This window comes from Gymnoscopelus microlampas, assembly GCF_963454915.1.
Source record: "Gymnoscopelus microlampas genome assembly, chromosome: 13".
NCBI lineage: Eukaryota > Metazoa > Chordata > Actinopteri > Myctophiformes > Myctophidae > Gymnoscopelus > Gymnoscopelus microlampas.
The window spans coordinates 48,314,323-48,340,949 of record NC_139950.1 but is presented as its reverse complement, the minus strand read 5'-3'; the positions used below and the strand labels follow the sequence as shown (position 1 = coordinate 48,340,949).

Here is a 26,627-nt window from a genome sequence, read left to right as displayed (position 1 = left end):
TCGCCCGTGGCAACGGCTGGTCGGCCACAGACTGCTGTGCGCCAGACAGCCTGGAGCCAACATGGCCGCCCACACAGATGGAGCCAAGATGGCCGCCTGCCCAGGTACATAGGGCTGTGTCACTTGAAGATTTGTCGCTGTGAAAACATTTGAGATTAACAATTTAGTTGTGTTTTTTTGACGTTGAACAAAGAATATACAAATAAAAATGACATTTCTGGTTGCCTTTTACGTTTTTGTAAACACAAAATAACTTCAATATATAAAGAAATGACTGACAATGACAGTTACCATACAATAAATAAATAAAATAGATGAATAAATAATGTTCTATGGCCAAAATAGGCCATAATTATGTCATCGTTTTGTTGTTTCAAAATATGTTGTAAAAATAGCTGAAATAGCAGATCTACAAGCTTGTAGATCTGCTATTTCCTCCATTTGTCAATACTTTGAATATTTCTGAAAGAAATTCTACGGATGGATTTATAGAGATGAATGAAAATGATTCTGGCGATTATGCAAAATAATTGCAATTATCTCAAATAATTGCGACTGGACGATTGTAATAAATGCAATAATTGTCCGGGCTCTATGCACAGGAGGAGCCAAGATGGCCGACTGCGCAGGAGGAGCCAAGATGGCCGCCGCCCCCGCTTCTTCTTCATCTACTTCTTCTTCCACGGGAGGAGCAGCCAATCAGCAGAGCAGACAGGCGTTCACGTGTCACTGCACCTCCAAGAAGACGAAGGCGTCGAGACACGCCTCCTTCTGGGTGACGGAGGGGGGCGTGGTCTTCACGTAGACCGGTGGTTCTCAAAAAGTGCGGTCCAGGGACCCCCCCACCCGGGGGTCCTTGAGGGGGTTCCGAGGGGTAGTTAGGAACCAAATGGACCCTTACAGGTCTGTAACTCTGAGCGTGTACAAATGGAACCATTTGTACACTCTGAGTTAAATTAATACTGATTTTACAGTGTAGATCGGGGCTGCCATGGATATAAATGCCATCAAATGGGGGTCCATGGCCTCATGCATATCAAACTGGGGGGGTCCTTTATTTTAAAATGGTTGAGAATCTCTGCTATAGCCGTTAAAAAAAAAATCTCTTATGGGGGTCCCTGGCATATCTTTTCAAATGGGGGGCCGCGGGCTAATACGTGCCAATGCGGGGGGTCCTTGACATGAATAAGTTTGAGAACCACTGGTCCTACATCTCATTTTGTTACTTCCACTTCATCCATGTTTTGTCAACATTTCCTGGTGAAATACACAGAAAAGACATTTTCTATATATATATTTTTTTTACTCCTTATGCGTAAAGTTTTTTGTATTTTTTTTTACTATTTTGAAAAACATTTAAAAATGTGTCAATAGCCGATTCATATCGACACGTTGTAATCGGGTATTTTGAAATATTTTAAAAAATAGTAAGAAATGCCTCCAATGTTTAGGCATAAGGGGTGTTGATAGGGTCCTATGTTGTTGATGTTCTCCTCGCTTCGGAACAATGAGATTTAGCATAAAAATCTGCAGTTTTCCTTTAAAATGTCATAGTTATGACAACATACTGTATATTACCTTTAAATGTATGTTTTTTTTGTTTTTTTTGGTGAATGTGATACTTTGTAAATACTAAAAAAGCTCAGGACTGGCGTGCTCTGTCGTGTTTGTCTGTTTGTAAAGCCGAGATGCTCCTGGTAATAAGGGGGGAAAACTGACAGTACAATTTTGAGGTATTTTTTACTTTACTGGAGTATTAACAATTTTCAGTACTTTTACTTCTACTCCACTTTTACTCCAATACAATTATTTGAAAACTAGTTACTAGTTAACTTTGTAGATTTTGATTATTATTATAAAACATTATATAAAACATTATATACATTAACCACTTCAGCCCTGTATACATTTCGGCCATTTGAAAATAGCAGATCTACAAGCTCACAATGCGTCGCACCGCGACGCATTGTGAGCTTGTAGATCTGCTATTTGCAATAGATTTTTAAACATTTTATGCATTTATAGACCATGCCTAACGAGTACTTAAGTACATTTTGTCAGTACCCTTGTACTTTTACTCAAGTACGTTTTGAAATCCGGACTTTTACTTGTAACAGAGTATATTTCTACATCGCAGTATTGATACTTTTACTTAAGTAAAACATTTGAGTACTTTTTCCACCACTTCCAAAGGCCACTTACTCACGTTATTCCAACCAGTTCCCTTCCCCTCCATCAGGCGCCCCGGCTGTCATGGGGGAGGCAGTATAGCGACCAGGTGGTCTTCGTTGCGTCCAAGGCGACTGTCGGTGAGGGAGAAGGAAAGAATGGTTGGAAACGAAGGGGAATAAATCCGACCCGTTGATGCGTTTCTGTCAGCCTAACAAAGGCTACTTGGCCGAAACGCATCAGCATTTGATTCTTTCTTCCTTCATGTCCTCCTCCCTCATGTAGCCTAGGATGTGTTGCTTTGATTATTCCAACATCTCATTACTGAGTTTGTTTGTAAATAATTTAATTACGTTGGTGCTTTAAAAAGAATATATATATATTTTTTTTTTTAAACATTTTTTTCACCCCGTGCCAATTTCCTAAGTGTTCCTTGGCGCTACACCAGCCCTACACCAGTCCCCCACAGCCTGGGGAGGCCAGGGCCGAGCTCATGCTTCCTTCAATGCATGAGAGCCAACTGTCCTTCTTGTCACCTGACAGGGGAGAGTTTCCCCGATTGGACGTAGCGCGTGGAAGGAACACGTTATTCCAACCAGTTCCTTTCCCCTACATCAGGTGCCCCGGCTGTCATGGGGAAGGCGGTATAGCGACCAGGATTACTACATGTTTTTGTGAGGGTATTAACTACCCTAGGAGACACGGGGAGAACATGCAAGAACACAGAAAGGCCCTTTCGCCAACCCCACCTAGGGTATGGGCGCTGATGACGCGGAGGAGAAGACACGGCCCCAGCGGGAATCGAACCCAGGACCTAATAATAAGAACGTTAATAATAAAAAAACAAATATTTTCAATGAAAACTATGTTTTATATACCTGCTTCTTGTCAGACTGAATTAAATACATGCATTTCCTTGTGGGAAATGTAGAGTGTCTGATATGTTCGATATTTATGTTTGATAATATCACAATTTAACCACTTCATTAAAATATGTTAACCGCATTCACCCTGGAATCCCTATTTTGGGCAAATTTGTCAAAAGTCTTCAATTATTAGAATAATACTTGTTTTAATGGTGAAAACAGCCAATCTACAAGCTTGCAACGCACGGCATTGCGGCATTTTGTGAGCTTGTGCATCAGCTATCTTAGAAGAAGTGTGCAGGGCTTCAGTTGGCAAGGAAATGCCTCCCTCCCACAAGGGAGGGGGAGCATTTTGCAGGGGTTTCGTGGAAAGATTGGGCATTTATTATAATTAATGTATTACAATTCATTACATATGTACAGTACAGTATGTGTTGAAATGGTTCCCCAGCAGCAAACACATGTTACACTAATGTGTGCAGAGGTCACGCCTGTCAAAACCCATACATTCATGTGAAATCTGCACTCAAACCAACCACACCAGGCAAACATGGCTAAATGACAGTGGTGTGAAGTAGCTTCAGTACTTTTACTCAAGTACTGTACTTAAGTACAATTTTGAGGTCATTTGATTTAGTATTTCCAATTTTCAGTACTTTTACTTCTACTCCACCACAGCTTTTTACTCCACTGCAATTATTTGAAAATGTTAGTTACTAGTTATTTTTGTAGATTTTGATTATTATTTCTAAACACACATTAACCACTTCAGCCCTGTATACATTTCGGACATTTGAAAATAGCAGATCTACAAGCTCACAATGCTTGGCGATGTGACACATTGTGAGCTTGTAGAGCTGCTATTTTCGAAAGATTTTTAAACACATGCATTTGAAAACTTGTGAAACAGGACATTCTGCATAAAGAGTACTTTCTATTTTTGGCCAAATACAAATAAATTAAATTCTTTGTGTCTCCTTCCGGAACCGCTGCTGTTCAAATAATTGGCTTAGGAATGAGACAAAATAAAGTATCCATGAATTCAAGTCTCCATGAGGTGACTAATCCATAGAAAAGAATGTCTTTTTTTGGGGTGAACTATGCCTTTAATAGTGTTGCATAGTAGTAGTAGTGGAAGAAATAGAGGCGAATCTAAACTAATGAGTGGGGGGGGGGGGGGGTACAACACATCTCAAGGGGTACATACGTATAAGTAAGCAGTTGTGGAAAAAGTATATACTCAAGAAAAATACTCAAGTATTCAGAAGTACAAAATCCAAAGTACAAGTAAGTATATACTTAGTTACTGTCCAGCAGTGCATTAGAGGGTTAGAGTGCATTAGATTAAAGGTGTTATTAAAGGTGTAAATGTTATTAAAGGTGTAAATGCATCTTTCTCCTCTCACTCTGACCACTCTGCTCTCTCAGCTGTCAATCATCATGACTTCAGCTGTCAATCATCATGGTCCCCAGAGGCTTGTTACACAACGGTGTGATTGACCTCCATGTGACCCCTGTACAGTGTACTCCACTAGAATAATACACTGTATTCTAAAAGTAATACAATACATTACAACTAAGACACTTCAGTACTATTACTGCTGCTACTATTAATGTTACTATTACTACGAATAATACTACAAAGATATGTGTAATTCTCTCTCTCTCTCTCTCTATAATAAGAGTGTGTTTGCACACAAGCATTCGCGCGCACACACACACACACACACACACACACACACACACACACACACACACACACACACACACACACACACACACACACACACACACACACACACACACACACACACACACACACACACACACACACACACACACGCGCGCACACGCACGTTGCAGCTCCAAACCAAGGGGCCAGCTCCGAGTTGTAAATTGAGTCTATATAGGAAGAGACAGTTCATATGAATGGCCTGTAGTCTCTCTGTTTTACCCCTGCTGGTGTCAGAAGTAATTAAGCTCCATGCAAGCGGGTGGGTTTTTGCCAAACTTTACACTTGATTGTATTACCTTAAGGGATTCTAGGCAACATTAAGCCTAAATTTAAAAATATTTATATATATATATATTTAGCATTTTTTCCCCCTCAGCCACTATATAATGGCGCTGGGGTGTTTTCCTGCATTGAAACACAGTCCTCTTTCTGAAATCCATATTTCCCTACTATTTATGTTTTGACAGGGTATTTATGTTTTGACAGGGTACGTCCCGGGTATCCGGGACGTAAACGCACGCATGTGCGCGTCCGTGCGCGTCCGTGTCCGTGTGGACTGTTCGAGTGAAACCGAATGGAACCGAGTGCAGCCGACAAAAATGGAACGAGCCGCCATTGTTTTCTGCTACGCTCTCAAACTTATTTTTTGAGGCACGGAATTTACTTTTAAGATATCGTTTGGATAGAAGTTAGTTGTTTAACTTCATATATGTGGTCAATTTATCATGACAGAGCCTATTAAAAAAAAAAAAAATCAGAGAACCGGCAGGGGCGGGCAGTGACACGCATTGTACCGTGTGATGATTTGATTGACAAGCTACACAACCAATAGCATTCTTTCCCCACCCCCGCTCTGGTCCCAACCAATAGCATTCATTCCCCACCCCCCGCTCCGAGTGCATAGGATTTAAAATGGTCTTCGTTTACGGTCCATGGGCGTCACTTTGTCCATACTTTTTTACTGTCAGTAGCATGTCAGAGTCTCATGCAGAAGCCAGATGGAGAATATATGCACTGAGTTAGAGACATTTACAGCTTCTGCAGTAAAAGTGTTAACTGACCACTACAATAACTTCTCTATTAGCAGAATACAGCCATGCTCTCATTAACTGACCACTACAATAACTTGTATTAGCAGACTATAGCCATGCTCTCATTCCTCTGTCTGTCTGCGCTCTCCCTCTGCACCACAATGATGCAATACGCTTTTAAAGGGTTTCAACATGGCAACCGCACTACAAAAACACACATTACCTCTGCCCACTTATTTGTTTGTGGCTTTGGTCTCTCTCGCTGTGTGTGTGTGTGTGTGTGTGTGTGTGTGTGTGTGTGTGTGTGTGTGTGTGTGTGTGTGTGTGTGTGTGTGTGTGTGTGTGTGTGTGTGTGTGTGTGTGTGTGTGTGTGTGTGTGTGTGAGTGAGTGAGTGAGTGAGTGAGTGAGTGAGTGAGTGAGTGTGTGTGTGTGTGTGTGTGTGTGTGTGTGTGTGTGTGTGTGTGTGTGTGTACGTAAGTACATGAAGTTAATAATTACTACACATTAAATCATAGCTTGTTTTTGCTACTTTTGTACAGCTCTCATATAAGGCTAAGGGCCCTATTTTCGTTTTTAAAAAACATTTTCAAATAAATTAGTTCAAATAGCCGATCTACAAGCTCACAACAACGCGTCAGAGAAGAAGAATGTCAGAGAAGTTTAGGGATACTGGGCAAGGCACTGGCGAACATAGGGCCCCATGTACAGTATAAAATAGGGCTTTAATTTATGAATAAAGATTACATATAGAGACACTAGGTTCTCTGCACGAAACTGACGATATTTAGCCTGTGTGAGGCAGTGACAAATATAGTCAAACGAATGAATGTTTAAAAACTCATAACTGTGTGCTGCTGAGCATGGCTCATTTCTTCTGGCTGTGAGCTCAGAGACGTTGGCTCTCTGTTCGACCTCCTCCCAGACAGTGTGTGACCTCACAGAGCACATGGACCAGGATAAACATTCACATAGAAGCCAGTATAACGCCTGTTAGACTTTATATTGTGACTTGAAGGTCAACTTATTAAAGACGGAGCAGAGCGGAACGGAATGGTTGAACCCAACAGACAGACGGATCATAAACACTCTAGAGTCACATACATGATTAGTGTTCTGTGTTCAGAGGTTCTCTAACCTTTTAGAGACCCCGTGACCCCCATAATGATCATATTTGAAGTGAACCCCCAAAATTATCATATTATTTGAACTAGGGATCCTGACAAAATTTAGATATTTTCAACATTTTTGCATCTTTCTTATATTATACAATTTGCTTTTGCCAATGGGCTTTTTTTGGCCTTTATTTATTTGTATTTTCCTTATAGACAGGAAACAGGGAGAGAGAGAGAGATGGAGAGAGACATGCAGCAAAGATCGTGAGAACGGGACTCGAACCCATGATGCGCTGCTTGTCGGTGTCAGGCTACATTGGAGCCTATAGGTGCCCGGACTGTCTGTTATATAATTCTGCTTGTGTGTGCGTGTGCGTGTGCGTGTGCGCGCGCGCGCGCGTGTGTGTGTGTGTGTGTGTGTGTGGCGATGTGACGTGTTGTGAGCTTGTAGATCGGCTATTTTCACTACTTCTGAAACATTTGTTTTCTAATTTACGGAATTGCTTTGATTTTTAATTATTCATTAAAATCATTGAATTTGTTTTTAATTTACGATTTTTTTTGTATTGTTTTGAAATAGTACCGTTGATTAAAAACTAAACGTGAAGGATATTTACTCCTGACCCATAAAAATGTGTCCGCGACCCACAAATGGGTCCCAAACCACTGTTTGGGAATCAGTGCACCAGAGCAGAAAGGCTTGGATAGGAGAGGGTGGTGACAACTCTCTCTCACACACACACACACACACACACACACACACACACACACACACACACACACACACACACACACACACACAAATAAAAGGTCGCAGCAGCAGAGCCGTTGGCAGTGAATGGAACGTAAGGACAGACAGAAAACAGCTCCATCCATCAGGCAAGGTTAGGCTTATAGTGTTGCAATTTTCATTATTAATATTATTATTATCATACTATTTTATGTTATTGTTATTATTTTTTTATTCGTTTTTATTATTATTGTTATTTTATTCATTTTGCTTTTTTGTTTTCAATTTACTGTTTATTTTTTATGTTTTCATCGTTTTTTTAATGGGTTTACTTAACTTTTAAAGGTAGGGTAAGTGATTTACTTTGGTTAAAATAAGTGTTAAATAGCTCTACATTCTGATAGTACTCATTGCTATAGAGTGTTTGTTCAGTATCTCTCCAGCTCTTTATTAAACAGAAAAGGCATTTTCAGTGCTCTCTCCTGATTGGCTTAAATGTTGTCACCTACCTGAAAATGTATTTATATTGTGTTTACTAAAGAGCTGGAGAGACCTCTGTGACCGAACAAACGCTCTGTAGCAATGCTTACTATCACAATATAATACTTTAACCTTTTTACAAACAAAAAAATATCACTTACCCTACCTTTAATTTCTGTTAACCTTTTTTTTAATATTTTCTTCCCACAATAGGCTCTATACACAGCAGCCATAGTATCACTTCCTTCACAGGTGTTACCAATGACACTAATGAAGGCTCTGTTCCATTTAGTGTAGCACAGTGGTTCTCAGACCTTTTAATTTCCACAACCACCATAACTCCGAGAGTGTCCAAATGGAACCAAATGGACCTGTACGTCCGTATGTCTTCACAATATGGCTGCTGTGCATAGAGCCTATTCTATGTGTTGCGATTTAACCCCATTAGTACAAACAATGTACAATATTACATGTGTAGTGAACTGTTCTATAGGCGGCAGGCCTAGTGATGCTGGCACCATGATGCTGATGTGTGGAGTTGTTATTCTATAGGCCTAGTGATGCTGCCACCATGATGCTGATGTGTGGAGTTATTCTATAGGTCTAGTGATGCTGGCACCATGATGCTGATGTGTGGGGTCATGGAGGCTGTGGAAGCGTCTTCATGGCAGCGGCTCGCAGAGGACACACCGCCGCTTATGGAAACGGTATGCACACTGCATGGTGCTGTTGTGAGCTTGTAGATCGGCTATTTTCAAATAGCGTATGTATACAATAGGGCTAAAGGGGTTAATGTATGCTTTTATGCTTTAAAAAAATGTATATTATTATTTTATCCCACGATTTTGTAACCCTTTTTCACCCGGTGTCAATTTTCAAAGTGATCCTGGGCGCTACACTCCCCCCACTAGCCTAGGGAGCCCAGAGCCGAGCTCATGCTAATGTATTTTTACATCAATTCAACGTATTTCTTTAAAATTTCATTTTATATAATGCAAGTAGGCTACAGCAAGCACATTTTTATTTATTTATTTGTTTCGCTTTTAACCACTTAAACTCCAGCATCCTTGTAGTCCAGGCAAACTAACTCATTTTGGACCTCAAAATCTAAGTAATTATAACAGAATTATTTTCTTCACAGACCATTTCTATTAAGTCAAAACATACAATTTTTTTTTTACTAATATACTAATTCCTCTCCTCAAAATGTAATTTGAAGTCAATTAAAATCTCAGATGAATGAAAATTGGACTCACCATAATTTTATATGGCTTTTTGACCAAAATTGGTGGCCATTTTGGATTGATGGCAATTCAACATATTTCCACAAGTGGGATTTCTTAGGACTTTTAGTATGTTGTTCTGGACAGCTCATAGAAATGATGTATGGTGAAAACAATTCTGTTACAATGACTTTTTTTGTGAAACATTAATCACTGTCTTCAAATGTGTATTATTGCTGTAATTTCTGTCTAGCAGCTAATATGCACAAATATAATGAACCAGAAGTCTGATTAACTGTAGATAACCACGCAATACCTTATTTTATTCCAATACAGAGGCTTTTAGGCTATTGGTAAAAATAGAGAAGAGTAAACAAACTATCCCTATACTATCTGGCTCCAGAGCAGTCATAGACTATAGGAGGCCAAAGCCATGCTTTAGCGCACAGCAGTGATGGAAGAAGTACTCACGTGTTTTACTTAAGTCAAATTCCAGTACTCAAAATATACTTGAGTAAAAGTACAAAAGCATTCCCATTGAGAAATACTTAAGCACTGAAAGTAAAAGTTGCCCACTAATTTAGCACAATGTCCCATTTGACAAGTTTCCAAATGTATAAAAATTAGGACTGGGACTTGATAACAAAAAAAAATCTAATCAATTAGAGGCTTTGTAATCGAAATTAATCGCATTAATCGCCTATCAATATTTAACCTGAGAATCAATTTATTTTCAGTTTAAACAGAGTTTGGTATATGAGTGAATCAATGAGTGAATACATAAGTTTAAGCAACAAAATATAGTTGTTGTTTTTTTTATCAAGGTGTTACTAAACAGACCAACAGATCAGTGCAAGCAGCAATTTTAGAAATATATTCAGAGATTCAGGAAGCCTATATAGATTCAAGGACCTTCTGTAAACTCTCCCTCAACCATTTTCCAAAGCATTGTCCTTTCAAGTTTTACATTTTGGGGGGAAAAAACAACATTTTAACCCTGCGGTGGCCACATTGTCTCTCTAGGTTCCCACTGGCCCTGTCTTCATGGACTCCTCCTCCTCCCCTGGCTCCTCCTCCTCAGGCTCCAACGCCACCCAGTGCGCCGAGCACATCCTGAGCTACGGCCCGGCGGAGAAGGTAACCACTGGACTTAACCCCTTAAAGGACAAGACCACTGTGGTAGAGGTTTGGGTTGTGTAGTTACCTTGCCATGATGGAACTCCACAGGTGGACAAGATCAATCTAAAATAATTGCTCCACTGACTAGAAATTGTTAAATCTCCTCATTGACTTACATTGTACGGCAAAACCGCTCTGGTGCAAGCTCTTTTAGCACGTAAACGAATGCAAATAAAGCTGATTCTGACAATATAGAACATCACCAAACCCAGTGCTGTTTTTAGCGGTGCCAACCGCTCTATATCTGACTTTGTCTGTGTGTCCGTGTGTCTGTCCGGGTGTCCGTGTGTCTGTCCCATAAACAAATATTGATGACAACATCAATACGGGGCTCATCAAAGGCACCGCTTCCTTCACACAGGGTGTGATTTTTTTTTCTCTCTCTAATGTCAACTTCCCACAGCTAGAAGGTCCTGGGTTCGATTCCCGCTGGGGACGCTGTGGGCGTGTTCACTCCTCTGCGTCATCAGTGCCCATACCCTAGGTGGGGTTGGTGAAAGGGTCTACTGTGGAGTCTGTGTGGAGTTTGTGGAGTTCTCCCTGTGTCTAGTTAATACCCTCACAAAAAAACATGTAGTAATCCTGGTCTCTATACTGCCTCCCCCTGGTCATCCGGGGCGCCTGATGGAGGGGAAAGGAACTGGTCGGAATAACGTGTTCCTTCCACGCGCTACGTCCTACCAGGGAAACTCCCCCCTGTCAGGTGATAAGCAGCGGCCTGCTCACTCCTCATGCGTTGAAGGAAGGCAGGCAGAGGGAGAGTAGCGCCCCGGATTACAAGCTTTGGCATTGGCACTGGGTGAAATATGGGTAACAAAATCGTGGGATAAAAAAAAAAAAAATCAACTTCCTATTGATTTTACTATTTGAAGATCCAGATCCGCGGGACCCAGTCCGGGTTTTCTTCCTAGTAAAAATAGCTAAATCAATAGGAGGTTGACATTTTTTATAAACAAAAACAGTACTGGGTTTGGTGAGGTTCTATACTGTCTGAATCAACTATGTTTGTGTTCGTTTACGGGCTAAAAGAGCTCCTCCTGAGCCTCTTCACCGTACAATGTAAGTCAATGAGGAGCATATCTATTTTTGTATGATCAATTTGTAGTCAATGGAGCAATTATTTTTTGTTTCTTGTCAACCTTTGGAGTAACATCATGGCAAGGTAACTACACAACCCAGACACATGCACACACAGACATCAAAGGGGGCTCAAGACCCTGCCCCTTTACCTGTCTGCAAAAAGTGTCCTCTCTCTCCCTACAATGGTCTGACTGCAGCATTTACTATGGTGAAAGAAATGTAAATTCCATGCGATACCCGAAGGCAGCGTTCAAAAGAATTGTCTTTTCCAAACTCTCCTGAACTTCAATGCAGCGATAATGTTGTAGAAATCCATGCCGTATGTCGCATCTCTGACTTAATAACTGCAACTGCAAATTTCGCTTTGATAACCATTAATTCTACGCGGACACACACTCTTTTCATGACAAGCACTGTATACATGTCATGGCCCTAGGTGGTCTAGGGCAGGGGTCTTCAACAGGGGGTCCGGGACCCCTAGGGAGTCCTCAGAGTTACTACAGGGGATCCGCCAAATCTTTGTGTGATATGATTATTTTGAACCCTATAGCATCCCTTTTTCTGAGGAGAACTTTAGCCAAAAAATAGCAGATCTACAAGCTCACAACGCCTCGCAGCGCGAGGCGTTGTGAGCTTGTAGATCGGCTATTTTTGGCAAAGAGGTATATAGGTGTAGAGGGGAGAAAAGGGCAGACCAAGTAAACAAAAAAGTTCAATCTAAAACACAATTTTATACAATATGGAGTGGGGGTCCCTGCTTCATCGCTCTCTCAGCTAGGGGGTCCTTGACCTGAAAATGTTGAAGACCCCTGGTCTAGGGGATAAGGGACAATAACATATAACCGATGACAGATTTGAACAGAAACGGATGGATGAGAGAATGGAGTGTTTTACTTTGAAAGTGCCTAGAGCTGATGAATAATGCAAAGTGCTATAAAGCCAACTTAACAAACACAGGGGAGAGGAACTACCTAAATAAAGTAAAGAGCTAACCTAATCATAGACAAACAAAAACCTCCCTACTCTAACAACAAACAGACATTACAATAGGTGGCACACCCACTGGTGAGAATGAACAGAAACGTGCCTACGTGCAGTAATGAACAGGGTAGATACCCCGGAACTAAAGCTACCTTTCCCTGCACCAACAGGAGGCTTAAATGACACAATTTTAAAAGGATTAACTTGAACCAAGAGCGCAACAGCTCTGTCTCAAGAGACTCAGTGGCAGTGATGGAAAAAGTACTCAAACGTTTCACTGCTGCAACGAAGAAATACTCTGTTACAAGTAAAAGCCCTGAATTCAAAATGTACTTGAGTAAAAGTAAAAGAGTATTGGCATGAAAATGTACTTAAAGTACCAAAAGTAAAAGTACTCATTATGCAGAACGTCCCATTTCAAGTTTTCATTAATGTATAAAAATCTTTTGAAAATAGCAGATCTACAAGCTCACAATGTGAGCTTGTAGATCTGCTATTTTCAAATGGCTGAAATAATATATAGGACTGAAGTGGTTAATGTATGTTTTGTAATAATAATCAAAATCTATAAAGTAACTAGTAACTCAAGTTTAAAATAATTGTAGTGGAGTAATTGTAGAAGCAGCGGCTGCTGAAGGAGTGCTAAAATGCGCCGGTGAAGTGTACACGCGCTGCACCCTCACCCCCCCCCACCCCCCAACCCCACTGACAAAACGGTCCAGGGGGATGGGGCTACCGAAACGGGTCGTAGCTAGGGCCCCACGAAGGGTTAATCCGGCCCTGAGTAAATGTACTGAGTAAATGAGTAAATGTACTTAGTTACTTTCCACCACTTTGTCACCATACAGGTGGTGATCGGGGGGGTCCTGGCCGTGCTGACCCTGTCCACGGTGTGTGGCAACCTGCTGGTGGTGACGTCGGTGTGCTTCGTGAAGAAGCTGCGGCAGCCCTCCAACTACCTGATCGTGTCCCTGGCGCTGGCCGACCTGTCGGTGGCGCTGGCGGTCATGCCCTTCGTCAGCGTCACCGACCTGACCGGCGGACGCTGGCTGTTCGGCCGCCTCTTCTGCAACGTCTTCATCGCCATGGACGTCATGTGCTGCACCGCCTCCATCATGACGCTGTGCGTCATCAGCATCGACAGGTACGCGTACTAGCCTGGTAAAGCCCCTCCCTCCGGAAAATCTCATTTCCATTTGATTTCAGGAAGGAGTCTAGCCTGAAGGCTTGTCTGGGCGTTTCTAGCCCCTTCACCAAATGGACGAGCCTATCAGCGTTGTCGCTCATCGTTCTGTGATTGACAGCGACAGTTGGCCAATCAGGTGGCGAGTTCGAGTGAGGCCAAATGGGACCGAGTGCAGCCGACAAAAATGGAACGAGCCGCCATTGTTTTCTGTGGGCAGTTAAACTTTTTACTTTTGGTTTTAAAACGCTCTCAAACTTCTTTTTTGAGGCACGGAATTAACTTTTAAGATATCGTTTGGATAGAATTTAGTTGTTTAACTTCATATATGTGGTCAATTAATCATGACAGAGCCTATTTAAGGGGGGCGGGCAGTGACACGCATGTATCCGAATAAGTGTAACCTATTTTGGGCATGGCCGTCTCAAAAGTCCCGTTGCGTCACATTAGTCTGGAGGTGGTAAAAATGCACTGGCTGAAGTGGGACACTGCTGATTGGCTGAAGGGGTTGTCAGTCAACGGTATTACTCCCGCCCAACTCCAGCCCACAGCCAAAATTACAGAATGGGCGATCATGCCAGACTCACTCCTGAAATAAATTACAAATAAGATTTCCGGAGGGAGGGTTTACCAGGCTAACACCATACACCGTGTGTGACGTCCGTTTATCGCCCTTTACGCCCATTTAACGCCCGGTTGGGTTCTCAAAGTGTGGGGTCCCCGGGGACCCCAGTGGTGGAAAGTAACTAAGTACATTTACTCAAGTAGTGTACTTACAATTTTGAGGTACTTTTACTTTACTGGAGTATTTCCAATTTTTCCAAGTAGAGGAACGTATTTCCCATTGGATTGATTCGGTCAAAGTGACCAATTAGCTTTAACTGGTAGAAAGAAAGAAAGAAAGAAAGAAAGAAAATAATATGAACAGTTAAATAAAAATAATACACTTTATATGGTCTCTTTCGGGCGGAAACATCACGTGTCCAAAACTGTTACTTTTCAGGAGTCAAATAAAAAAAATGCAAAAGTAGCAGATCTACAAGCTCGAAACTCTTTGCTATGCGCCGCGTTTCGAGCTTGTAGATCTACTACTTTTGATAAAAAATGGATATAAGAGGTTTCTGCCTGACAACAACACTATAGTAAACGTATAGCCTACATATTCTGGTTTGAATTGTTTCATTGATTCTGTCCTCAATTACAATTGTCTCTCTCTTTCTCTCTCTCTCCCCCCTCTCTCTCTCTCTCTCTCTCTCTCTCTCTCTGCCTGTCTGTCTCTCTCTCACTCGTCTGTCTCTCTCTGAAGGTACCTGGGCATCACCAAGCCGTTGACCTACCCGGTGCGTCAGAGCGGCCGCCGCATGTCCAGGATGATCCTGTGTGTGTGGCTGTTGTCCGCATCCATCACCCTCCCTCCGCTGTTCGGCTGGGCTCACAATGTCAACGACGGACAGGTAACTAGGTACATTTACTCAAGTACTGCACTAAAACCACTTAAACCCAAAATAGCAGATGCGACACGTTGTGAGGTTGTATAGAATCTGTACAAAAATGCAAAAATGCCAAAAATAGCTGATCTATACTATAGATCAGCTATTTTTGGCAAAGAGATTTGGTGTAGATGGAGAAAAAAAGGGTGAAAGCACAGTTGTGTAACTTAGTAGTTCTTTAGTAGTTCACCCAAAAAGAGATTTTTAGTCTTTTTTTTTTTTCAGTCTCCTACCGGAGTCTCTGCCGGTCATCAAATGATTTGCTTAGGAATGAGACAAAAACTAAAACATCTCCATGAATTCAAGTCTCCATGGGGTGACTAATTGATAGAAAATAAGTCACTTTTTGGGTGAACAACTCCTTTAACTCCTGGACGACTTCACCCATTTTCAACCTGTCTTCATATAATTGGTCCTGACTAATGCACATTATAATAGTAGACAGAAATGGTACCATATTATGGTACCATTTCTGTCTACTCACGCTTCTCAGAGGAGGACTGTGGGCACTTCAGAAAGCCGCCTACCAGTGACATCATCATTGGCTTCCATTATAGCATGCTAACTTTCCAGGAATAGAAAGCCTGCCGTTTCTGTAAGCTTGGATTCCCCATCCATGATGTCACTGGTAGACAGGTATCTGAACTGTCCACAGCCCTCCTCTGAGACACAGACTGAGTAGACAGACATGGTATCATATTATAATGAGCATTAGTGAGGACCAATTATATGAAGACCGGTTGAAAATAGGTGAAGTCGTCCTTTAAGTAAAAAATACAAGTATGTGTACTTCCTCCACCCACTGCAGGTGTGTCTGATCAGCCAGGACCTGGGCTACACCGTCTACTCCACGGCCGTGGCTTTCTACATCCCCACCTCCGTCATGCTGTTCATGTACCACCGCATCTACCGCGCCGCCAAGCACAGCGCCGCCAAGCACACCATCATCAGCGGCTTCCCCCGAGAGGAGGGGGAGCTAGAGGGAGGGCTAGAGGGAGGAGGTGGTGCTGGTGGTGAAGTGGAAGAGGAGGCGCGGCAGCTAGGAGGACGACATGGAGAGATCATGGAGGAGGAGGCAGAAGAAGAGGAGAGCCTGGGCTGTGTGTCGGCGACTTTGAAGCTCCGGCAGGAGGTTCGAATCCACCGACACCACCTCCCTCGCTCCCAAAATCACCTCCCTCACTCCCAAAACCATGGACACCAACTTCCCCGCCCCCAAACCGACCAAGATCACCTCCCTCACTCCCAAAACCACCAACACCACCTCCCTAACTCCCAAAACCACCACCCTCCCTCTCAAAATGACCTCCCTCACTCCCAAAACCAACAGCACCACCTCCCTCACTCCCAAAACCACCAAGACCACCTCCCTCACTCCCAAAACCACCACCCTCCCTCTCAAAATGACCTCCCACACTCCCAAAACCAGCTTCCTCACCCCCAAAAGCACCACCACCTCCACCTCCCACACTCCTCCTCCCATCACCTCCGCCCGTCACACAGGCGTCAGAGGAACCAGTCCATCTTCAAGCGGGAGCAGAAGGCGGCGGCCACGCTGGGCATCGTGGTCGGGGCGTTCACCTTCTGCTGGCTGCCCTTCTTCCTGGTGTCGGCGGCGCGGCCCTTCGTCTGCGGCGTGGAGTGCAGCTGCGTGCCGCTGTGGCTGGAGCGCACGCTGCTGTGGCTGGGCTACGCCAACTCCCTCATCAACCCCTTCGTCTACGCCTTCTTCAACAGGTAATATACAGCAGGGGGCGGTGGTGGAAAGTTAGGGTGACCAGACGTCCCGGTGTGGCCGGGACTGTCCCGATTTCAAGCTGTGTCCCGAGTCCTGACAATTATATGTAAAAAAAATATTTGATTATACATTTAATATATTATATATTTTTTGCGGTTTTCAAATATGTTTTGACACAGAATCAAGGCTTTATGGTCATGATTCACCGTGCTAGTCTTAATATAATTAATACAATATTTTATGAAATCTCTATGGTAAAAAAATAATTGGCGAATTTCGCTGCTGGCACTCGCTGGCACAACCGCGGACAGTTTTTTTTGGCCGATAAAGTATAGCGACGGACCACCGGGCGAGCTAAAGCGAGCGAGTTGCCATGCCGAACGTTGCGATGTTTGCTTGAGCCGACTCAGCGCCGTCCGAGTTATCTACCGATAGGGACAGAATCGTAGATCATGTTTTGGGGCGAGCGTTTGCCCCAACTGCCACTCAAAAGTGACTACTGGCCAATCACAGCGCGTCATTTCCGGGTCTTGGCAAAAGTGCGCTTCATTTCACTATCACGCCCTATAGACCATATTCACACGGCGGCCATATTGCCATTAAGTCAATGAAATGCCACCCCAGTTGCCACAGCAACGCAATGTAAAATTCCAAAATGGCCGCCGTGTGAATATGGACTATACACACACACAGGGAACGAACTAGACACAGGTGAAACTCAAAAGACAATCAACACAGAGATCGGCTGAGGGCAAACGAAACACAGGTGATTCAAATGAACAATCACAGCATCACAGCATAGACAGCATAGACAATCGCAGCATAGACAAGACAGACTAACAGCTACAGAGACAACAGGAAAAACATTAGGAGGAGCATTACTTAAAATAATTAAAATAAAACACAAAAAAGTAAAGGCTAAGAACATTGCAGAACAGGAAACCGTTATGTCCCTATAAAAAATAAAACAGAGTACGGAATTCTGACAACTTCATCTTCTACGCCTTTTTCTCTTTCTTCAACAGGGACCTGCGCACCACCTACAGCAACCTGCTGCGCTGCCGCTACCGCAACATCAACCGCAAGCTGTCCGCCGCGGGCATGCACGAGGCTCTGAGACTGGTGGAGAAGCCAGACTCTGTTCTATAACACAGGCCATGCACCAGGCTCTTAGACTGCATGGTGGAGAAGCCAGAGTCGCGCTTATGAGACGTTTACCGAGAAGACATCTGACCATCTCTTTTTTTTTTTTTAAAGATTTGTTTTTGGCATTTTATTGCTTTATTGGAGAGGGACAGTGAAAGTATGACGACAGGAAGAATGGGGAGAGAGATGGGGGAAGACATGCAGCAAAGGCCGTCGGGAACGGGACGCGAACCCGCGGCACGCTGCTATTAAGGATTTTCAACCAGGGTGCCTAGACCGCGACGCCACGGCCTAGGCCACATCTGACCATCTCTAAGGGCCTGCCATCGGCACTTAAGGGGGAAGTCAGTGGGAAGTCCAAGCCTTGTCACAGAGAAAGGGGAGGTGTGTGAACTGGTGCAGTTGCCCGTTTCACACCTGTCAATTCAATGGTGGCAGTTCAGTGGAAACAAGGAGGCAAATCAGGCATGGCAATATATGGTGAGAAAAACTACTTTACAGAGAAAGATCAGGGAAAGGTCGGGGGAAGTGTGAAGAGCTTGGCTGTCTTGGAAGTCTGTGGAGAAGCCAGACTCGGTTCTATGAGACAGCTGGTTCTCAACCATAGTCTGTAACACAAGGGAATGGTGACATCACCCGTTGGATTCTACTGGGTGGTACATACGCGCAGCCGAACGAATCAACGGCCCAGTTAGGAGAAGCTGTGAAGCACTGCCTGAGGGTCATTAACGCAGTGTTGATTTTGACAGTACATTTTGATTCTGTTTTAGTCATAGACTTTTTAATAAAATTCCATTTAGTTCTAGTCATATTTTAGTCATTCTGAAATGTTTTAGTTTTAGTCGACTAAATATCATAAGATTATAGTCGACTAAATCTACAGTTGGTTCAGTTGACTATAATGTATTTTGGCGGGCCACAGTGGTGTCGTAATGGCTGATTTTACACTTGGCTGCATGCTGGAAATAGCTGATCTACAAGCTCACAATGCGCGACAGAGCGCAACACCCGAGCGCAACCAAACATAAAATGGCTTGTCTTTTAGTTCTACTGGATCTCTTCTAGTCATTTTTAGTCTAGTTTTTTTTATTTGTTTACGAAATTGTCAGTATATTTAGTCTTAGTTTTAGTCATCGTAGCCTAGTTTTTATTTGTTTTTTGTCAGTGAAAAAAGGTAGTCGACAAAATCAACACTGCATCAAAGACCCCCACAACGCCCCCATAACAGTCCGTTCAAACGGTTTGAGGTATCGGCAATGGTGGTGATAAAAGTACTAACATTCTTTACTTAAGTAAAAGTATCAAAACTGCAATGTAGTACTACTGCAAGTACTATAAGTAAAAGTCTGGAATTCAAGTAAAAGTACAAAAGTATTGGTAAAAATGTTTACTTAAAGTACCAAAAGTAGAAAGTATAGGCTAATCATTATGCAGAAGGTCCCATTTCACAAGTTTTCAAACATATAAACATCTTTTGAAAATTGCAGATCTACAAGCTCACAATGCGTCGCATTGTGAGCTTGTAGATCGGCTATTTTCAAATAAGTGGTTAATGTATGTTTTGTAATAATAATCACAATCAACAAAGTAACTAGTAACTTTAGTGGAGTAAAAGTACAATATTTGCCTCAGAGATGTAGTGGAGTAGACGATTGGAAATACTCCAGTAAAGTGAAAATACCTCAACATTTTACTAAAGTACAGTGCCTGAGTAAATGTACTTAGTTACTTTACATCACTGCCATCAGATTTGAGGTATCGGTCAGAGCCTAAGAGCCAGCACAAGCAGACTGAAGAACAGTCTCCTCCCCCAGGCGAGAAAAAAACCATGATGAACATCTTCTGTGGTATTATGGCCTGTGTATGCTGACCTGGGTTTTTAAACATTTTTTTTTAGAAATGGCTTTATAGGGCTGTTATTAGTTTAACATTGTTTTTAAAGTATTGTTTTTATTGTGTAATCATGGAGCACCCCAACCTAAGTTTTTTTTCACAGTGCATGTGTTCATACATCCTTGTGACAATAAATCTCTTGAATCTTGAGACCTACTGTAGTAGTGAAGCCACTATTACAGCGAATTCAAATCCCGCCATCTTGGAATATTCCGGTCCCGAAAAACCAAGACGGAAATACAGAGACATGCCATCTCTCCGGTTTTCTTCCCGTAGGCCTATCTGCGTGACTTAGCCGGACGCCTTTTTAGGAGAGCGGAAGCAGGTTGGAGTCTATTGATTCCAATGGAAGAGAGAACGTGAACACAGCTTCTGAACCATTCTTTAGTCCCATGGTCCCTGAACTAAATATTGGACATTGTATATTGGATATTGTGTATCTATTTATTGATTATGGTGTATAATATAATTAAATGTTCAATACATAAATTGACACAGAATCAAGTGTTTTATGGTCATGATTCATCAGGATCCAGGACGGCTTGGTTCCAGGCTGAAAATAATTTATATCAATATTTTCAGAAATCTGTATGGGAAGACTGAATGGGGTTTCTATATGTGGCACCACAAAATGGCCACCACTTCTATGCCCTATATATAGATCTATTACGATCCAATCCTGTAGGTGGATTCATGTTTAAAACTGTATGTCAGTGATCCCCAACCTGTGGGCCATGAGGGTATTGCAAGTTGGCCCCTAATTGGCAAAAACACTATGGTTACGATTTCATTGATTATGAAAGTATTTAATTGCTTATGGTAAAGAAATATCATGCCAGGAGCATCCAGTGCAACAGGTCGACTCACAAAACTCAGGCATGAAATTTTAGCTGTACGATGACATTGTGTGTTTGTTTACATGACTGCCTTGTTGAATACGGAAAAAAACAAGCAAAGATATTATATGAGCTGCAGTCTGAGTCTGACTAAACAGAAACATAGATGCATCAAACCTGTAACACGTTCTCAAAATAATATGTGGTGGGTAATAATACACACCATGCATATATAATTTATATGTGGCTATTTCAAGAGCAGAAACATTTTATTTATAGGCAGCCATATAGAAATGTGAAACATTTTTGCGTTCAAAAACGTGCAAATTCAATCAATCTCTTGTTTGCAGAAACGTACAATGCAAACATTTCGTCCTGGCCACTGGGGTTGTTTTAATTGTTTTGCTTTCATTTTCAAGATCTTTGTTATTTTCAAAACATTCAAGCCTTCATTTGGCATAGTGCCAAGTTCTTACTTCCTCTCATGAAGGAATCGCAAAGAGAGTTTGGCCCAGCAACAACCCGGCACATTACATTTACCATCGTAAGCTGAGAGTATAAAGTTGAACTTTTTTTAAAATCATATTGATTGCATTGCTTGATCATTTATCAATCATGGTTATCTTGCCGTTAGCTTTAGAAATGTTTTGACTGGAAAGCAGCATCAGAATTCAGTGGATCCAGTCTAATTTAAGAGGGAAACGTGTGCAAATAAAAACACCTGCACAAATCAGTGTTGCTCCACATGCATGACATCAGTTTGTGTTGCGAGTGTCATCAGACCAGAGCTTTGTCAGCCTATATAAGCTGTTGCAGATTATTCGATCTAGATTATTCGAATAAGACAGAGACACTGATACAGAGAAGCTGACAGAGAGACACCCAGAGACAGACGTGGACAGGGTGAGCCACAAAGAAGACAAAGAGAGATACAGAGATAAAGATGCTCTGCTGGACGCGACTCATCTTACAGATCTTACACTTAAGTCCTAGTTTGAAGACGTTATGTAAGCTAGCAGTTATTCAGAACGGTCTGGAGCAGTCAGGACTCCCACACAACATCAGGTGGGAACTGGCAGCCATGACAACAGAAAGATGAAAACGTAAAAGAAAGACAAGCAAATAGGATGAAAAAATGCAAAAATAAAAAAAGGATGTTCCAGTGGATGTTGATGACTGTAGAGAAGATGACACAGAGTGGCCTGGACTTCCTAGACTTAAGGCCTAGTTTTAAGACGTCTGGAGCTTGGGAATATGACTAAACATCAGGAACTGGCAGCCGTGAAAAAAGCAAATTAGAAAGAAAGAAGGAGAAAGAAACTGAAAAAAAAGAACCCAGACCAGAACAGTGATTCTCAACCTGTGTGCTGTGAGGATATTGCAAGTGGGCCCCCAAATAATTAACAAATCACTACGATTCTGATAATATAACATTAACTCTTTTACTGCTTCCTGTTTATTTCCCGTGGGGAAACGGCCATATCTCCATTCCTCTTGCTTTATGGCAAAAAAAAAACAGCCTGATTGAAATGGCCACAGCTGTGCAATGGATGCTTTGCATCGTGATAGTGATGAACAGGAACATAAAATATACTGTTTGTTCCAAGCCGCAACACAATCCTTAAAGGATGACTTCACCCATTTTCAATAATAGGTCCTCACTAAATGCTCATGATAAACCGCCGCGTGTATCTTCAAAATGTTAAAGTGGGCCCTGATCCAGAAAAGGTTGATAACCACTGGACAAGAATATACAGGGAGTCAGGAACTGTGTTAACGACTAATTTGTCAAATACAAGAATAAAAAAAGGAGTCAACATGTTTCTGTATGGAAATAGAGCTGTTAACGTGTGTCTTCTTTCTCTGTCTGGTCTGAAGGTTCAGACACTAAACCTTCACAACACATGATTCTATTTGGTGACACAAAGTAAAGCCATGTTAAAACATGATGAGATCTGTGTTGTGTTACCAGATTCGTCCAATCAAATCCGGACGTTAAGTTTGCGATGCCCACCCACAAACGTGCCCAAATATGGAGTCATACTGTCATTGATGATTGACGTCATAGTTAACTGATGTCACACAACGTCCATGATCCACACAGGGTCCACACTCACTGATCAATTAATCATGACAGAGCCTATTTAAAGGGTCTACACCATGAATTAAAAAAATAAAATAAAATGTAATAACATATTGTTTATGTCCCTCAAACATTTTTCAAAAGGTTTGAGCCTAAATCAAGCCTCAGATATATTCATTCCAACTAACTTCTCTGTGGCTTATAAAGCACTTTCACCTGCAATACCACTTTGTCCTGTTTGGCACGGGGCGCTATTGAGCCAGTTTGAATGCATGTTATCTCCTGGTTCTGTGTGGAAAAAGTAAAACAAAAAAAAAAGTTTTTTTTTTCTTTTTTGCGTTGGAACTGAAAAACGGGAGGGATTGTACCCTGGCGTGACGTCACGTCAATTTACAGAAATTCCCAGATTTGCTGTGAAAGCCTGAGTGTTCAAACTGGTGTATTTTTGGGGATAGAAGAGAGGTAGGGGAGACCAAAAACACAAAATTCATGGTGTAGTCCCTTTAAAAATAAAAATTCAGAGAACCGGCAGGGGCGGGTAGTGACACGCATTGTATCCGAATAAAGCAACCTATTTTCGGCATGGCCCTTTCAGAAGTCCCCCTGCGTCACTTGTCTGGTGGTCGGGGAAACGAACTGCTGATGAGGAGGGGCGGGGGGTGGAGTGGAGGGGCGGTAGAAGTTGCCTAGAACCCCTTTAACCCGTTAAGCACATAGATCAAAGCAAAAACACAATCTTACGACTGAAACCGTTTGAATGACCAAACCCTGATGTGCAATTATAGTGAAATAGTGTGAAACCTGATGTTCTACATACAGCCAGTGGTGGAAAAAGTACTCAAATGTTTTACTTAAATAAAAGCATCAATACTGCAATGTAGAAGTACTCTGTTACAAGTTAGTCCGGAATTCAGAAAGTAAAAGTACAAAAGTATTGGTATAAAAATGTAGGCTACTTAAAGTACCAAAAGTAAAAGTACTAAAATGTTTGAAAATAGCAGATCTTCAAGCTCACAATGTGTCGCATCAAGCTTGTAGATCGGCTATTTTCAAATAATCTATGTATAAAATAGGGCTGAAGTGGTTAATGTATGTTTTATAATGTAATAATCTATGCAAAGTAACTAGTAACTAAAGTCTTCAAATAATTGTAGTGGAGTAAAAGTACAATTTTCGCCTCTGAGATGTAGTGGAGTAGAAGTAAAAGTATAGACAATTGGAAATACTCCAGTAAAGTAAACTTGCCTCAGAATTTTACAGTAAATGTACTTAGTTACTTCACACCACTGCATACAGCCAACCAGGTGAAGTACATGAAATATCCCAGACCATTAGGGTTTGATGGAAGACCACTTCAAACGCTCTCATCTTAAAATATTAACTGAAAACAGCGGATCTACAAGCGCAGACGCATTGAGAGCTTGTAGATCTGCATTTCCCCCACGCACAGCGTCGGGGGAATCCTCTTGACGCATGCATGCGCGCGATTTTTTTTCGGTTTCAGGTCTTAAAATTTGCGGGTTTGGGTGGGTTTTGGCACTTTTTTTCCTTTACTTTATTTCGGTTTTAGGTTTAGGGTTACGTTATTTAATTCTCGTTCTCATAAATAAAAAAATAAAAAACTAAATAAATCCCTTCCCATCACCAGGGGGGCTGCAGCCCCCGTAGCCCCCCCCTTCCCGCGCCACTGCATGCTGCTGGCTATGCTATGGAATCCACATGACTGAGAACTTTATTTAATCCTTGCGTTAGCAGAAAATAGCAGACCGACAAGCTATCAATGAGCTTGTAGATCTGCTATTTTTGAAAAAAAAAAGAAACGTTAAACCCTTAGGGGATCCCTGGAATACAATTTCAGGGGAGGCATGCGTTAATCCGACAGACCTTTTCTCCGACTATGTGGCATCCGCGTGCGGTCAGGGTTAGGGTGCGGGTTTGGTTCGGGTTTAGTATTGGAAACGTCGGAGCGCTGCGCTGTCGGAGGAATGCGCTGTCGGACTAACGTACTGCACCCCAATTTCAGACGGGGGTCAAATACATGACTTGACATGAAGAAGTTTGAGAACGACTGATATTATAGCAACATAGGTTTAAACAAAAAAAACTGTTAAGGACCCCTCCCATCCACTCTATGGCGAGCTGCAGGATAGGGTGAGCACCTTCAGCCAGAGGCTCACTCTCCCCCCGAACATGCAAACTGAGGGGTAACAGACAGGGCCGGATTAGCACTATGTGGTGCCCCAGGGCGACCTCAAGTTGAAGTGACCCCCCCCCCCCCCCCTGCTCCCTGGGGCGGAGATATGGCTTGAGGCTGGGGGGGAGGTCGGCCGTGCTTGTTTTTTGGGCGGATTTTGTTTTCGGTTTTTGGTTACTTTATTTCGGTTTTAGGGTTAGGGTTATTTTATTTCATGAAAATGGTGCCCCCATTGGCTGGTGCCCCAGGGCACTCGCACCCTATGGCCTATGGGTAATCCGGCCCTGGGTACAGACTCTCATTCATGCCTACTGCCATCAGACTGTACAATGCTTAAGAACTCTCTCTAAATACATTGGTCCTGTGTCGGCCCTGGTCTAGTGTGTGTCCATCTGTTTTGCTGTGTTTTTGTTTGTCTGTTGTTTACTTATTTATTTGTTACACTGTGCTGCTGTAACGGCACAATTTCCCTTTGGGGATTAAAGGTCCTTTCACACGGCAAGTGGCCAACGCGCCTATGTTATTCATTTTCAATGAGAGGCGGGCGATTATTTGGGACGTGCGGAGAAGTTGAGGGGCGGTGAGGCGGGCGCGGCCCCCTGAAATTCTCTCGCGCGTGTTCGCTTGCGGGCGGCAAGGTGAGAGGGTCAGATTTTCTTTTCACCGCACCGGGGGAAAAAAACAACAATGATCGCGGCGCGATCACCGCTGATCCAAGCGGTAGCGCCCGCGTGAACCGCTTGCCGCGTGTTACGATCTTTACAATGCATTTCTCATCTCATTTCAGACGGCAGGCGGCCGACGCGCCTATGTAATTCATTTTCAATGAGAGGCGCTCGATTATTTGGGACGTGTGGAGAAGTTGAGGGGGCGGTGAGGCGAGGCAGGCGGGCGCGGTCCCCTGAAATTCTCGCGCTCGTTTGTGCACGCGCGCGGCCGGGCGGCAAGTGCTGGATTGTGATGCGCTTTCCTTTTCCGCGCAGGAGGACAAAACAACAATGATCGCGGCGCGATCACCGCTGATCTGAGGGGTAACGCCCGCGTGGACCGCTCCCCGTCTGTCACAACCTTTCAGATTTAGAAGACACTTGTAGAATCCCCCAGAGGCAAAGATGAGTTAAAAATGAATATATATATATATATATATATTTTTTAAAGCGAACAAACTAAAGATTTGCACAAATGTTCAAGATTAAAAAAAAAAAACAGATCTAGAAGCTCATAGCACGGCACTCAGTGCCACGCTATGAGCTTGTAGATCTGCTATTTTTGAATATGCCAAAGTAATCTAAAAATGACACAGATGCTTTCCCGGTCTTAATGTTTTAACCATGGATCTGTAACTGCTCCTCCTCGTCCGTCTCACTGAACTTTAACTACATCTGAATTACAGACCAAATCATTTGCCACAACATATTGATATAAAGATGTTTTTTATTAGTGTTACATACAGTAGCAACATAAACGGTCTGTTATT

General features: G+C 42.6%; 2 protein-coding genes across 2 annotated transcripts in view; both read left to right on the top strand.

Moving 5' to 3' along the window:
* Positions 1–1,439, top strand: part of xrcc2 (X-ray repair complementing defective repair in Chinese hamster cells 2) — a 5,710-nt gene extending 4,271 nt beyond the window's left edge. Inside the window, exons 6-7 of the mRNA XM_084076408.1 lie at positions 1–104; positions 603–1,439. The exon at positions 1–104 is cut by the window's left edge and continues 165 nt beyond it. Of these exons, the coding sequence (XP_083932534.1) occupies positions 1–104; positions 603–805 (307 nt within the window). The 3' untranslated portion in view covers positions 806–1,439. The remainder of the gene's footprint in view (positions 105–602) is intronic.
* A 6,278-nt stretch (positions 1,440–7,717) lies between these two features.
* Positions 7,718–18,634, top strand: LOC311058865 (5-hydroxytryptamine receptor 7-like). Its single transcript, XM_084076391.1, has 7 exons — positions 7,718–7,798; positions 8,726–8,831; positions 10,371–10,484; positions 13,436–13,731; positions 15,077–15,224; positions 16,069–16,997; positions 18,024–18,634. Exons 2-7 carry the CDS (start codon positions 8,745–8,747, stop codon positions 18,145–18,147), a joined length of 1,698 nt encoding a protein of 565 aa, XP_083932517.1. The 5' UTR covers positions 7,718–7,798; positions 8,726–8,744; the 3' UTR covers positions 18,148–18,634.
* Positions 18,635–26,627: the final 7,993 nt, after the last annotated feature.

What these genes read in the sequence shown, in the direction of transcription:
- LOC311058865 (XM_084076391.1), top strand. Translation starts at nt 8,745, where the DNA reads ATGATGCTGATGTGTGGGGTCATGGAGGCTGTGGAAGCGTCTTCATGG. An exon ending in CACCGCCGCTTATGGAAACG is followed by an intron (nt 8,832 to 10,370) that starts GTATGCACACTG and finishes TTGTCTCTCTAG; the next exon opens with GTTCCCACTGGCCCTGTCTT. An exon ending in GTCTACGCCTTCTTCAACAG is followed by an intron (nt 16,998 to 18,023) that starts GTAATATACAGC and finishes TTTCTTCAACAG; the next exon opens with GGACCTGCGCACCACCTACA.